Raw genomic sequence first — 16,407 nt, 5'->3', positions numbered from 1 at the left:
TACACTGTCACACGTTAAAAGTGTTAAAATTGTTTAAAAAGGTATTTACCTTCGACAGACGGCCCGTTTCGACGCTATTTGTTGTCGTCTTCAGTGTCTCTTGAACCACTGCTGATTTTGGCTCTGCGATGTGCAGTTGTCGATGGTAGAGGTGGGGGTGTGTTGTTCCTATGGTGGGGGTTGGCTGTCTGTATGTTATGACGTATTATGATGTCAAACAATGTGTGCGTATTGAACTGTAGTTGCGTATTAAGTATGTAATGTGGGTGTGCTATTGTATTCTTATATATTTCGTATTGTTCTAGGGTATTTAACTGTAAACTTTTTGGTGTGATGTGTAAAATTTCCATATCTGTTTCTATATTATTGTAGTCATGATTATTGTCGATAATGTGATCTGCATAATTTGATGTAATGTAAGGTTTGGTTATAGCTTTAATATGTTCGTTGTATCTTGTATGAAAGGATCTTCCTGTCTGTCCTATGTAAAAATGTGGGCAACTATTGCATTTTAATTTATAAACTCCAGTTGAATTATATATATTTGAATGTTTAGTGTGGTTATTTAAGTATTTCTGTGTTGTATTATTTGTTTTGTATGCAAAACGTGTGACAGTGTAAATTTTATGTTTTTAACAAAGTGTTAACGAGAACTTTAATCAATCAATAATTAACATTGCAATTTAGGTGAAATTGCAGTGGTAAGTTTCCAATTTATAATTACTACTATGTTAAACGTCTCTAAAAATAATATGTTAAAAGCCTAAAGCAGTAAAATGAATGTCGCGCTTAAGCGGTAAGAAGAGGGAAATTGTTATGTGTGTTACGTTGGGAATACTGAATGTGGTATTTCGCACTTTGGCCTACCGCGTATTGGTTCTGTGCGGAAAACAAGCAAATACGCACGATCTCGATTTCCATTTCTTATACGCGGAGCTTCTCGATCTATAGTCTGAATAAAAAATGAAACAGAAAGCTAAGAATAATTATAACAATGATACAAACTCTGTATTTGTACAATTTTGCCTGGTGGAGTGTCTTCCGGCCTTAACTCTGCCCAAATAAATAAACACAAACACATGCATTTCACATTTCGCGAGTGTACTTAATATATGAAAAGCGAACATAAATAAAAATGGACATAAAGGAAAGTACACGTAAATAAAATGGACATAAACGTGTGTGGAAAAAGGTCACATATATCCAAAAATGTGGACATAAATAAAAGTGAATAAAAATAAAATTGAATATAAATGTGTATGGACACTGGCGACATGAACATGGTATCAATGGACGTATCGTCCTGGAACAGCACTTCAGGGCTTTACAATTTACGCGATGACTGTTATATGCATTCTTTCAACTATTAAACTGTAATAAATTTGTAAAGAGATTCAAGCAACTCAGTAATACTTGCAAAATTAACTTAGGCCTAAAATTTAACTAAGAGGCCCAGTTTCAATTGACTTCGTCAAACTGCATCTGTTGTATAAACCAAGACTGGTGCGAAAGCTGTTAGAAATATGGTGGGTGGGAAATGCCGAATTAACCCTCGGCAAGCTGGGCGCGGTCCATTTCGTACCCCATACCACATTTCTCTTTGGATCCTGAAAACGAGTGATGAAATATGGCTGGTTCCTTTTATAGCTGAATATTTAGATTTTCTTTATTCCATGGTAAAAAATTAATACAATTATTATAAGTACAAAATTACCTAAAATTCCGATGATTGGGTTTGAAGCTGTATATATATATATATATATATATATATATATATATATATAGGCCTACAGTCTTACTAATAAACCGTTTATAGTTTTTATCCGAGACTTAAAAACAGAATTGGAACAGAAAACGTTCCCAATAAACCATGCATAATAATAATAATAATAATAATAATAATAATAATAATAATAATAATAACAATAATCATAATAATAATAACAAACCAAATAGAACAGAATAATTACAATTATATTGCTGTAGCTGTACTTTTTGACCAAAATATGACGTGATAATCGATCAGGCCCAGTTTTACTATCGATACTTAGCGCGGCACACTAGCGCGCACTATCGGATGCAATAGAGAACCTCAGATACTCTGTTACCTTTCGTAATGAAGTAGTAACTGTAAGGCGGAAATCGAATAAGCGATTATGACAAAATTGCATCTTAAAAGGTTTATTTTCGCATAACTGTGTTGCTATTATAAAGGCAATGATGCTATACTCCAGCAGTTTGTGAAGTTTTTTTACGTGGACGCAGTTATTTTTAAATTAGGCCTATTCATTTGGTATTGCGAATTACAAGTAACTTTTGGTTGAATAATTTTAAATAATTTTAGGAAGCTTCTAGCTTTACAGGAAGCTAAACCTGGAATCCAGATTTGCATTACTTTTGGTTATATATATATATATATAACATCTGTTGTGAAATAATTTTATTGCATTTATTAAGAAGGTAACGAAAATTGTACAGAATTATTATAACTCGATTTTATTTAAAGTTCATTTTGTTCACCCTCGTCTTTCAGTCACTGCTACCTGTACAGCAATATGCACTGCAGCTAGGTAGCACGCGAAGTAATCGAAGGTCGTTCACGCGCTGTTTCTTATACATCCCTGGTCTATGCATCATATCATAACTCATAAAGGTTGAGGAAAATAGCTCTAGAACGCAATAGCCAAGACAATGACACTTGATTTTGGAGTCCACACCTGTGGAGTAACGGTTAGCGCGTCTGGCCGTGAAACCAGGTGGCCCGGGTTCGATTCCCGGTTGGGGAAAGTTACCTGATTGAGGTTTCTCTGGGGGTTTCCCTCAACCCAATATGAGCAAATGCTGGGTAAATTTCGGTGCAGGACCTCGGACTCATTTCACCGGCATATTCACCTTCATTTCATTCAGACGCTAAATAACCTAAGATGTTGATAAAGCGCCGTAAAATAACCTATTAAAATAAAATAAAAAACTGATTTTGGACGGGTATTCTTGGAAGCCAAAGGAAGTAATATTTATATTTTCCTTTCCAGAAAAAGGGCGATTCTGGGTCGGGGTAATGGACGACGGAATACCACGACCTTCTTGCAGAAATTCAGCTGTCAAAGGGAAACATCCGTCCCCTAAGTGCCTCAAGATCGATGAAGGATGTCCTCAGATGGTCATCTCCAGTGCAAAAAATGTCTCCGTTGTTCACTCGGCGTGCGACCTACAAGTGGGATACATATGTGACCTAGGTTTGTGTGCAGGGAATGACAGAATAAATGCATAGGCATTGTGTGATTGTTTTATGTCAGCCAGTATGCAGGATTATTCAATAAGTTTGAGTACAACTACAGAAACTATTCATGAGGTAAGTTTAATTAAAGAAAGTTCATATGGGTTGGGTTCTCAATTTAAATATTTAAACACGTAGGGACCATATTCATAGACATTCTTAGCGCGGGCTTCCGGTGGATGATCAGCGAACTAACATTTTTCGTATTCATAAACCAGTGTTAGAGATATGATAACGTATGAATCCTGTACAAGTAACCAGTCGATAGCCGGGACTAGTTTAGCACGTTCGTAGCGCGGGCTAGCGAAATGTCTATGCATAGCACCCTTATTGCTCATTTAGAGGAAGTCACAGGTGTGATTTAATCTTCTGTACGTCGAACAAGATCCTATTACCGTTGAACAGAATATAAGCCTCTGTTTTGGTAGCAACGCAGTGTGACGTACAACCGTCAGTACGCTTGCAGTGATATCAGTTCCAACCACAATGTGGAAATCGTAGTAACAAAATAGCTACTTTGACTTTGACTCGCATACATATTCCCTTTAACATAGAATGATATCAAATACACTGATCAAATAAAGTTGTACATAATGTCATAACACGGAGGACACAGTTTCCAGGCATACAGGCTAATACATATGATTACGAAGGAAATAAAAAAAATACTTAAATAAGTCTTATAAATAGAGTAACTTAAAATTTTCAAAGAAAAATAATGAAACAGCTTTAACGATTTATATTATATACCCAGCAATTTTTGTAAAAAGTACCTACAAAAAATTCCTACTGTACAGTCAAGTATGATGCATTGCAAGTGGTTTTCTTACTGATGTGAGAAGCTAATAGAGACGTGAAAAGGAACGGAGAAATTCTTGCCTATGTCCTTTCCGCTTGCAATGCAAACGCATAGTAAGGCACTGTACATCATTGGTGGATTTTAGGCTACCAGCAAGACCCGAAATTTCGTAAAAACTATGATGCCTGCCTTATACAATCCGTCACTGAGCAATGCTTATCTTCCTGTCTACTCGGCTATTGTCTCAGCCGGGGAAGGTGGAGTGGAGAGTTAAGGGATAGTCTACAGTGACTCGATTGAGGTATTAGCGTCCAGGCCTGAGCTATTAGCTTGCACTGGAGACTACACATTGGTATACGTAGATAACTTATTAAGTAGGACACAAGATTTTTAGACATTTGTATTTTTGTCACCGCTAAAATTACTTGAAAGAAGTCATACCAATTTTACCTCTGCAGTGGCCGCATGATCTATACCAGCGTTTCTCAAGCTATGGTCCGCGGACCACCTGTGGTCCTTCAAAAAAGACAGAAGAAAAAATAAAATTCGAACGAATTGCGTATCACACTGTAGCTTAAAATCTCAGAGTTTGGAAATGACACATGGCAATCGAATTTCACTTTTTCTCCCAGTACTGACATTTTATGAAATTTATTACCCTACCCGTCTATCAACTTCCCACTCTACTCTCAGCAACAAAAGAGGGATTTAAAGCACTATATACGTGGTGTTTCTAGACATCTTTTCCCTGCACATCTGGCACCGCGCCTGTAAACCAGCCAGGGACCACCCGAATTCATAACAGAGGACCAAAGTATCGAATATTAAAATCAATTTTAAAATATAAGTATACTGGTATTAAAATATGCTATGAAAATGATAAATTTGCTTTCGAAGGGAACAAGAGTAAGGTGGTCCGCGGAACTGTTCTGACTTTAAAAAGTGGTCCGCACTTCAAAAAAGTTTGAGAAACGCTGATCTATACAATTAGCCCGCCACGCAGGAGTTCCGAGCTCTTGTCCTAGTCAGGCCTAAGGTTTTTCTTGGTTCTCTCGTTTCCCCTGTACAGGCATCGACGAAATTCCGTCAACTTCTCTCCATTCCTAGTCCAGGGGCATGTGGAGTTGTTCCTTGTGAACCTTGTATACACAGCGTGCCTTAGAATAGTAAACCAGTCTGCATGAGATAGGAGAATGGTCTACAGTAAATGCTGGGTAGTCAGGACCTTCAAAGTTATTCTCGCCAAATATATAGCGTCTGTATTTTGTTTACAGGTCCAATGATAGTTGTGCCGGGTTTCTGTCAGGTGCAGGGCCTTATCACCAGCTTCCTGTCACCTCTCGTGCTCTGCTACCTGACTCTCATCAGCATAGAAAGGTATGCACTTCTGATTGAATTTAGAGAATGTGGCACTACATTGTATTCGGTTTAGGCGTAGACTAAATTATTATGTACAACGCAGCTCTGCGAGATTTTACTGTGTTACTTAAATTTTTTCAGCACTATTTCGTTTTCGTGGTGCTACTATCAAAATAATGGAACGCGAACGGAGGTGGGACTACATACTGCTACTTGAGGAAAAAGCCACGCTAAAAATGAATTTCATTGTAACTTTATAAGACGAATATAATTTAGGTCTCGGCTAAAACTAGGGAAGATTACAGATTTGTAAACTTCAATATCCAGTTGAAATAGTAACAATAAAGAATTGAAGGGCTTGGGGCAAGATACAGTAGTGGCAAGCTGCATTTCAACTTAAATTCTATATGAATATTTCACAATAATCACAGTAACTCTCTCTAAGAAATTTTGTGACAGACGTCTTTTAAATGTCCAATAGGTTATGACGCTTTAACCTTCAATTTAAAGGACAGGCTTAGTAATTGTTACAATTCTAAAATTTAGGAGTTGCTCTCCTGTGAAATTTGTGTGGCTAGTCACTATGTTGCCCAAATTCCTTCAATTATATACAGGGTGGAAGTGATATGATAGTGAAGATTGAAAGAGGCACAAAATAATAATAATAATAATAATAATAATAATAATATAATAATATAATAATAATAACAATAATAATGCATAGCGCTACAGACATTTAAGATCTCAGAACGACCAGCAGGCTGCTATACTTGGCTCGGAAACATGACGGCCTCTCTTCTTGGAATTGGTAATCCCTCATAAACCCCCATCCTCTACTCAACCCCTAGCCGCGTGGCAGAAATACAATAGATCTCAGCATTGCCAAATCTAGTAGTCATTGCCTCTACCTGTCGGGTTTCACCCGTTCTCAGTGTCTTTGTCGACGTGTTGTTTTATACCGTTGTGCGCTTCAATCTGTCTAATTTATTCCGGCCATGATTAATGAGTGTTGGAGATGATCCGCAGCCAGGCCTCCTGATATACCTGAAGATCCAGGACCATCACGACAAGAACAACAAATAACACCGTCGAAGAAAACAGAGTATCTTATTTGCAGAGGAGCGTAGCTAAGAAAACAAAGTGTTAAAATTGTGTCTAACGTTAGAAATTCTATCCATAAAGTAATCGAAAGTTCAGGCAGTTTAATAAGTATAAATCTTAATCACTTAACATCGGACGCAACCGGCGGAGTTGGATATATGGGCATAGAAATTAAGAATTACGGTTCACCAACTAAAGAGAAAATAAACAAATTAAAACATAATTCGGTAAGATAGACGATTTTATACGTGATTTACTTCGCCGAACAGTATGTGAACAGTACGCGAAAGAGATATCGCCAACAGCAACACCGTCCTTAGCAACCTAAATAATAACATTATTCACAGCAGTGCTTAAAAGTTTTCTAACTTACAGCAGTGAATTAAATGTTTTTAAATCACTCTCTACATGACAACCAACATATTAGCAATAGTAAAATGAATGTATATGAACTTCTTCGCCAACACATTACAAAGAAAAGCCCTACAATTTAAAATTAAATTTACATACCAGTAATGAATAAAATATTGTATAGCACACTAGGGTAAACAGATTTTATGCGTTCGTGGAAATTATCACCCAAGGCGAAGTAGATAAAATCTAACTTTACTCTTTTGTACTATACATTCTATAACTATTCAATGATTACAGTTTCAGAAAATTTTACCAGCGCAACATTCTTAATTAAGTACAAAATTCTGGAACTTCAATAACATGAGAATTTAACACTTATTATAGAAGTCTACATTTTTTTGTTTATTTAGGCAAAACATGTTAGTGAAAATATAAATATAAAGTGTTTTTAAAATAAGTTTGTTCATTTTTATACCAATTTTGTTTTAGTAATTATAAATTAAGGTATATTTACAAAGATAATATAGTCTTTCTGAAAATCGCGGTTTCACGGAACACAGTTTGAAAAACGTTCGCAAATCACAATGACTTCAAGAATTGGCAACTCGGCTAAGGGTTTATCCCTTGCGCGTGCCTGCAGTTAACTGGTGAAGGGTATGAGGGAAGGTCGTCATGTTTTCGTGCGAAGTATAGTCTCACGCCCACATGCCGAAGCAGAGATGGACGATCATCCAACCAGAATGGCGGTATTGTATGGTTAACACAATGATTGCCCCAGCCGTTATAGCTGGCTTTCGTAATCGGATTTCGCTACCTATCGTAGCTCCTCAACTGCATCACGATGCTGGGTAGGCACCGGTCCCATACACTGGCAGAAATTTCATGAGGAAATTTCTTCCCTCATGAAGACTCGAACCAGCGCGCATTCCGTAACGCGAGTCCCGGGCAGGATGCCTTAGATCACGACGCCACGGTGCGGGAAGAAGGTGGCAATAGAATACATTAAAATAAATAAAACACTATTATACGCTTTGTAATAACATTAAGTCATAGTTAATTAGAAAATTAGTCTGAAAGTGCATAGTTTAGCAAAAGCGCATCGCCGGCTCATCTACAAATACACGCACCAGCCTAGATCTGAATAGCAGCATACCGTTCCTTAGACACTGCAACAGGGTTGTCAGACTTCCTAATGGCAGAAAATAACGATACTTGTTCATATTTTTAATTTAATTTGCATGAAAATAGTGATGGGTCGTTCGCGGACGAACTAACTCTTTTGAACGACTCTCTCCTTCGAGCTAGTAACGAGCTAGCTCGCTTCCAGCTCGCGACTCTCAACCAGCTCACAGCTCGTTTCACGACTCCCGCTCTCGAATAACCAATGGCATTCAATGCATAATCACGTGATATCTGCAGTTATTTACTTTGAGAAAGACAGAAAACAGAGTCTGTGACAGAAAAGGTGAGACCGCGCCATACGCCAGTAGCGGACGGATGTGGAACTAATATTACGCGGCTTTCTATCAGCTGATGTGTGTGTAGAAAAATATACGTATAACATTGTATAACATTTATGTTGCAGGCTTTGTTTTTTCATCTATTTTGTTTAATATAATACGATTGTCCCTGTTATCCTTCTGATTCCTAATGTCATAGAGTACACTATTATTGACAGTTTCGATATGTTACGCAACCAGCTCTTTGAACGATGTCGTTCGCGAGGTGTCTAGCCTCTCGTGAACGAACGAGCTGGCAGCCAGCTCGCGAACGAAAGAGCTACATGAAAACCGTCCATTTTATTTATAGACTACAAAGGGATAAATAATTACTTATCAATTTCTCTAATGATGATAATAAAAGTCAGAGGCGTACGGATAGTACTTATTGAGTAAAAGGGTGTTAACCTATAGGGTATTTTTTCGGAGAAAAATATTCATTTGGGATTAATATGGTATTAGAATTTTTGTTGTACTCTGTCCAGGGAGTAAGCTGTTAAAATTTGTACAGTTACAATACTTTAACTCTGTATATTAAGAACGTTGCATGTAACACAATGAAGAAAAATGAAAATCACATATAGTCTACATCAAAACCCAAATGTCAGGTGGTTTTCGTATACGCCTTAAACGAACCACAGCCATCAAATTTACACAACTCTTTTCCCATGATCAGTCATATAAATGGGAAGACACGTGGTCACTGCTACAGAACATGACAATATTCTTATCACCTGGGGGAAAAAAAAAGTGTTCTTAAAAAATTAATCTTTCGATGCAGGAGAACGGAGAAGCTGCACCAATGGGTAGGAATATAAGACATTCGGAAGGTAAACTTATTAACTTCACTAAAGTTTATACTATTACACTTTTACTACGTCATGCAGTCTGGTGACTATCGCGGATTACTAACCTCAAACTCTATTACTTGTTACAGTCAGCAAGAAAGGAACAATAGACAAATCTATTTCTTCCTTCTCGGAAACTTAGTGACTGGGTTTATTATTTAAGAAATACTTTTACTGAAGTATATATTATGCTAGGAATGTTAATTAAATAAAAATCAATATCACGAAGCACACACACACATGCACACGCATACACACACACAATCACCCACGCACACTCTCCCGCGCTCTCTCCCTTCGTTTTATAGTAAATTTTACGCTTATCGCACAATTTTAGTTTTCTATTTTGCCGCCAATCATATGTATTAATGTTCGTAATGCCATCCTTGTTTTCAAAAGCATTTTTTTCTGATATGAAAGCCTATAAGTGAATACAAAACTGTAAACATGTTTGCAGGTTCCTGCAGTATCTGGTCCCTGAGGAGCACGACCTCACGTTCTCCTGGCTCAACACCAGCGTCATACAGGCAGGGCTCATGTTCCTTCTCGTCACGGACGCCACAGGTCCAGTCTACGGCTGGGCGCAGTATATCTTCTCATCAGGTCAGTGCAATGAATTCATACTTCCGGCGATAAAATGTAGCCGTGCTTATAACGAGGACATTGTAAGACATGAAACCATTTCTGGGAAGCATTACCATCTGCAGAAACTGTACACTTTAATGCACCTTTGGAAGAACAAAATTTACCACATCAATCAGATTAAATATGTTTGAAATAAAAGTTTTTTCATTATGACGAAATAAGAAAAAAAAACTCGGAAAGAAAAAATTATGGGAGTGGGAGACTTAAAATTAGAAACAAATATGACAGATCACGAAAAACAAGTTAGGGTTTGCAACCCTAATTATGCTAAATAGGCTACAAATTTCGACGTGGACGAGAAATTATTGAAAATTTCGCCTGGTGCCTTCTGTCGGGGACAGGTTCTTTTAGGCGCCATAAATCTACGACACGGGACATATGGCTCTATTTTCCTTCCAGAGGAAGTCATGATTATGTTCTTTTCCCTTCTTTTGGGATCCACCACTCTTGACCGGGTTTGAACCCGCGAACCTCATTCCAGTGCCCGATACGAATGTGTTACGGAAATAAATGATCGGAGACCCAGAGCACAGATACACAAAATAACACGTAACTGAGTTATTTAAATTCACTCTATTTTTTTATTTTATTGGGTTATTTTACGACGCTGTATCAACATCTAGGTTATTTAGCGTCTGAATGATATGAAGGTGATAATGCCGGTGAAATGAGTCCGGGGTCCAGCACCGAAAGTTACCCAGCATTTGCTCGTATTGGGTTGAGGGAAAACCCCGGAAAAACCTCAACCCGGTAACTTGCCCCGACCGGGATTCGAACCCGGGCCACCTGGTTTCGCAGCCAGACGCGCTGACCGTTACTCCACAGGTGTGGACTTCATTCTATTTGGTTTGTTAGAACTCGTTTCGAAATTCACTTCAAAACTCCAAGAGAAATGTTAATTTATTTTAAATAATAACAACAACAAAAACAATAAAAATATTAATTCGTTCATTCATTCACAGTTTTCTGCCCAAGGACAGGCTTTCACTCCGAACCCAGCATTCTTCAATCTTCCTTCTTTTCCGCCTTCCTTTTAGTCTCTGCATACGATCCATCTATCTAGTGTTGTCTATCATCTGATATCTTCTGCCCCGAACTTTTCTCAAACTCCCGGCTAAATGCTATTGTCTTTGCACGAACAAAATAATTCTTCTTTAGTCCTATACATGTCCCTGCTCTTCTTTCCAAGGCACTGCAGTGGTGCATAAGGTTAACATGATATCTGGTGGAGGGAGAAAAAAGATAGAGCGTTATAACATCTGACAAAGTTTGCTCACTGTCTGCAGAGGGCGGGCTGTGCGTGCTGGACGCGGGGTCGCGCTACGTCGCCACGTACATCGGCGTGTCGCTGCCGCTCTACTACTTCCTGCCGCTGCTGGTGACGCTGGCCAGCCACGCCGTGGTGCTGCTGCAGCGCCACTCCTACCACGAGGAGGACGAGTACCCCTTCCCTTCCAGGGTGATCCCGGCGGGGCGGCGCGGCCAGCTGCTGCTGTGCGCCGGCTGCGTGCTGCCCTTCCTGGGCCGCCTGCCCTCCGTGCTCGCCGTCGTCATCTGCGCGTCCAGGCTGGGCTCGGGGCGCCACGAGGCGGACGGCGTCGACGACGTGTGCCGCGAGGGCAAGCTCGACTTCTTCCTCGTGTGGTGCAAGTTCTTCTCCGCCTCCTGCCTGCTGCCCCTGCTGCTGCTCGCCGGGTCGCCCAACCTGAGGAAGCAGGCCAGGGCGTTCCTGTGCGACAAGCTCGGCAGGTGCGCATGCGCGTGGCGGCGCTCTGCAGACGGCCTCGACTCCCCCATCGAACTTGCCTCGACGGGAAAACAGATGAAGGGTCGCTCGCCCGACGAAGAAGTGATCGAAATTGTCTAAGAGTGGCGGAAAAATCGGACTTCGTCTCGCTGACCGATTGTGCTAAGTGACGACGGGCAGTGCAAACGGCAGATGAAAAACACATTGTGACACGAGGAGACGTCTGTGAAATTAAATTATTACGCTCGTTTTAAGTTTCTGACCTGGAGGCAGCGTTGCCAACTCAGAGTGCTAATTATGCTAAGTAAACGACAAATTAAACCGTCTGTCTGTCGAGGGCTTAAATGAGGACCACATAAGGTGCTCGCCCACTGAGAAGTGGCGACGAGAATAGAAGTGGGTCAGGTTTGTCCGCCCACTACACCTGTGCGAGGCAAAGAGAGGCCCTCATGAAACACAACTAATTATTTGCACTGCATGTAGTCACTACAGTACAGAAGTAGATTGTTTATAAATAGTGACAACTGCGAGTGCAACTACTACTAAAATGAATGACGATTCTACTTCATTTGAGAAACTATACGTGCTTAGTTGTATTGCCCAGAGGCGTATACTGGTTAAAGGGTTTGGGCTACCGCTGACCCTATTATTACACAAAATATATCTAACAATTACTTTAATTTTAATTACTATGGTAAAACTAATAATACAAAATTATTACATTATGTTATATTATAAACTTTTCCTTTTGTAATTTCCTTGGGCTACCACCGGTAGCCCGCAAAATACGCCCCTGGTATTGCCAGAATGGGGGAAAAGGCAGAACCCAATGGAAAAATTGGGATTCATGAAGTACAACAAAAGACTGTATTTTTTGATGAATTCCATCACCTATTACGAGAATTGTGAAAGGACGAGATTAAATTTTTCAAGTACTTCCGGTGTTTTCAGTGTTCTGTGAGAGGCAACGATTTAGAGGAAAGTCACTCAATATATACCGGTACCCGAAAGAATCTGAAGGGACATGAAGATGAACATTTTGGTTCTTCACTTTTGCTACCCACCACACATTGGTGCGAGGTGAAGAGAGGCAACAGTAAGCGACGTAATCTGAATACATCCCAGCTTTGTCCAGTGGCAAATCTTTGCTTCGCCTATACATGCATCACCTGTAGGCTGGCTCCCATTTCTTTACACTAAGTTCCCTTGGCAGAAGACATTCTATTCTCTTTTCTTCATCACAATGTGCAAGAAGCTTTAAACTATTGTCCACCAAGCTGAAGCATTTTGTATATGATCCACTTCAACACTATAGCTGTCTCCAATAGAAGTGGACCGGAGCCCGAGGGCATGAGGGTTAGGAGTGTGAAAGAGACACAGATCTATTTGTCTACTTTAATCATTGCTGTACTGCTTTAACAGTATTGCATCACCATGAAATATCACCACACTGTAATAACTGCTATTTCAGATGTTCAAAATTATTGTAAAAATCCAATCATTTTCTTTGTTCGTTGAAGAATTTGATAAAATCCATTTTAAAAAACGAAGTAGCACTAAAATCAAAGGCTAAAATATCAGAAATAAACACGATGTACTTACTGACTTTTCACTGGAAAAGGTCATGAGGTTAACATTTCTGTTCATCTGCTACAAGATATGATTACAATCTCGAAAGGTATGAATACAGTTACTGACTCGGGTACAGGATTGGCATATCCTCTCGAGTTAGTAAGCATTTTGCGATTTTTGTCAACTGTTGTGATTTTTCCGATTTTTTTTCCTTTTCTGTGGTTTTGCAGATAAGGGTATTAATCAAAAGTTTGCACTGTTAAATAGGCCTACAATAAAGTAAATATGAAACAAAAACATAGCTGCAAAAATAAACAGTATGACAGAAAAAAAAATTGAGTTCGCAAAAATAACGTCATATGCTCTGTTTTATTACTACCACTACTTCAATAACTACTGAACAATTAACCGGAAGTGTCATGTTTTCAATGAAATGGAGGCGGATTGGTAATATAAATTCCTACATTTTATTTCGCTCTCAACATGAACATCTATCTGTTTAAACTTCAGTGGTGATCTCTTATCTACTGCATATTTTTTGTTTATTTCGCACTTTAGCTCCCCGACTTTCATGTTACTGTCTTCGAACCCCACATACATTTTTTTTCTACTTACTATATTCCGTCTCCTGTACTGTTTATCGCCATGAAGTCACGAAGATTTGGCCTTTTGTAACGATAACAATGTGTAGAGTGCCTCGGGTTGCTACGTTGTAAGTTTTTCCCGTATTCTTACGTTTCCTGGATGCTAATGTGGCCTAACGTTTTTTATTCCCTTCACAATACTTTGTTCCTTTATTTCGAATTTGGTGCTCGGTAATAGTAAAATACTGTATAGCAGTTTCTATTGAAACAATTTTCTGATGTACGTATTAAAAAATGAAGGTAAATCAGTTTCAAAATATAAAAGTGTCGTTAAAAATTAGATACTAAGACACAAAAATGCGAGAGTGTGTGTTTGTGTGCAATGATTGTATGTGTAATCCTTTAATATGAAACTTTTTAATAGAAATTAAGAAAGCATGAGTCACTAAAAAAAGTCGATAAAATCTTCCTTTTTTATTTTGAAAAGCTGGCAAACCTAAGAGTGTTTTTCCAGACTTCTGTTTACCTGAAGATGGAAGATAGATCCAGTAGTACAAAATTTGTGAATGTTTGTACACTTTAGCAGCATTGGAAAAATTCAAAGTCAAATTCAGCTCTTCAAATCTGAAAGTTCAATACAATAAAAAAATGAAATATCATAGTCTAGTGTTACATCAACTTCAAAGGCAGTTTCATTCCATTCAAGAAAATTCAAACAACAATGTCAAATCCCTCTGCATGATGATTACTGGTACTTAATGCTTCAATTTGTGATTTCTCCATATTCCAATCAGAGTTGCAACTTAAGGTGAAATCAGAGTCCCTATATTACCAGTACCAATTTCATATTAATCATTTTTAAGTACCTTTAACCCAGAAAGTATTATAGATATCTATATGACAATTTTACAGCTGATTATTTATTATTTAAAAATGCTGGGCTCTTGTTTACAAAGCGTACTTTGTGGATATAAGTTACGATTTTTTTGTAATCTACTACTTTTCAAGAAATATGAAATTACATTAATGTTCATGCATAAAAAAGCTTTTACCCAATTGACCTAAAACTAGAGCTCAGCAATGAATGTAATGCTGTAGATAATCTGTAAAAAAATCATGCTTCTAGTTATCTAAGAAAAAAGTACTCTATGTATGTTGTCACTTTTTAATTTTTTGAGTAAATGAGAGACAAAGGAAATATTAGAAAAAATGTGAGACATTATAGTCTTCATAAATGTTGCAAAATTATGAAATAAATATTCTTATACGAAATAGGCCAAACCATAACCTTTCCTATGAAATAGTTTCAAAGATCTTCATATTTTTATGCAACAGTGCGGAAAGAGAAAAAAAAGTACAGTAGTTTGACACATATAATACTGCGTGTTCAGTTCAAAGTGTGTCATGGCTTGCTGTATGACGTCATGTGGCTAGCCAATGTGCCTAGGCAATTCAATCTTCCTACACATTCGCAGAGGCATATTACCTATGTGCCAGAGAAGTTGCCTAGCAAGTACAGCGTTCATTCTGAAGAGTACTTACCGATACGTATGGTAACTCCAGTAGTGGCAGGAATGTGAACTGTTTGGAAACATGTACTGGGGTGAGTGTTTTCTTACTGTTGGGATATGCAGAGAGGGTTAAGATGATTACGTACGTACAGTATTTGTTGACATTAACTTCGACTGTCAACATGGAAACGGAGCATTTGATTTGTATTGTGGAATGTTGGCGTACGCAACCGATGATAACAAATACCCTGCGTACGACTTGTCCGAGCAAAACACAGTTCGAAAGAGGTTATGGTAGCACACAGACCGTACAGACCGCCATCTGTTGCTACGACGTTCAAGTCATACCATACACGTTCTCAAGTTCAGATTGAACGCCTTGATTAATAGGCAACTTCTCTGACATAAAAGCTGAAACTCACTTCAAATCGCTGACTCACAACAGTGACGTCATGACACACTTTGAAATGAACACCCAGTATATTAGGTAATTAAAAGCACTTAGAATCAGAATGTTTTAATAAAAATATACCAAATTACTTTGAAAATCCAAATAATTATTTGTTATAAAAAAATAAAAAATTGTGTTTCTTTAATTTGACCTCTGATCTCACCTTAAGGCCATTTCAGAACTCGTTCAATCTAATATTAGACAAAAGCACGGTGAACTGCGAAGATCTGAAGTTTCCACCAAAGAGAACAACCGGCATGCATCCATGACCAAGACAGTGCCTTTATGATTTGTGAAAGTTACATCTCAATCTTTTCAAACTATTTCGTGGTTATATAACTAAACACACAAAATTTGTTAAATAAAAATTAAATATTCTCAACATGAAACCGAGAGTTTGGTGCCTGAAAGGGACATATACAATACTGCCTGTCATGAGTTCCGAAGCATTTGATGTTGTGTCATAGGCCTATACCAACGAAACTGTTGGTGTTAAGTTCGTATGGTGTTCACTTAGTTCCCATATTCAATTTCCAAATGAGTGCTAATTGTAGAGTACCGGCACTAGAGCTAAAGAAACACATAGTACTGTTATTTCATAAAGGCCAAGAGACCAAGTTATCTTCATCAAGCCAAAGTTGGATGACATGGGTGGAACAT

At 38.4% G+C, this 16,407-nt stretch overlaps 1 protein-coding gene across 1 annotated transcript in view; it reads left to right on the top strand.

Annotated features, from left to right (window-relative positions):
- LOC138707436 (uncharacterized) overlaps window positions 1-11,991 on the top strand; it is a 187,191-nt gene extending 175,200 nt beyond the window's left edge. Inside the window, exons 3-6 of the mRNA XM_069836846.1 lie at window positions 3,033-3,236; window positions 5,351-5,453; window positions 9,695-9,840; window positions 11,169-11,991. Of these exons, the coding sequence (XP_069692947.1) occupies window positions 3,033-3,236; window positions 5,351-5,453; window positions 9,695-9,840; window positions 11,169-11,749 (1,034 nt within the window). The 3' untranslated portion in view covers window positions 11,750-11,991. The remainder of the gene's footprint in view (window positions 1-3,032; window positions 3,237-5,350; window positions 5,454-9,694; window positions 9,841-11,168) is intronic.
- The last annotated feature ends 4,416 nt before the right edge of the window (window positions 11,992-16,407 follow it).

This window comes from Periplaneta americana, chromosome 10, assembly GCF_040183065.1.
Source record: "Periplaneta americana isolate PAMFEO1 chromosome 10, P.americana_PAMFEO1_priV1, whole genome shotgun sequence".
In the NCBI taxonomy this organism is placed as follows: domain Eukaryota; kingdom Metazoa; phylum Arthropoda; class Insecta; order Blattodea; family Blattidae; genus Periplaneta; species Periplaneta americana.
The sequence above is the reverse complement of the archived record's forward strand: the minus strand, read 5'-3'. Positions and strand labels throughout refer to the sequence as shown.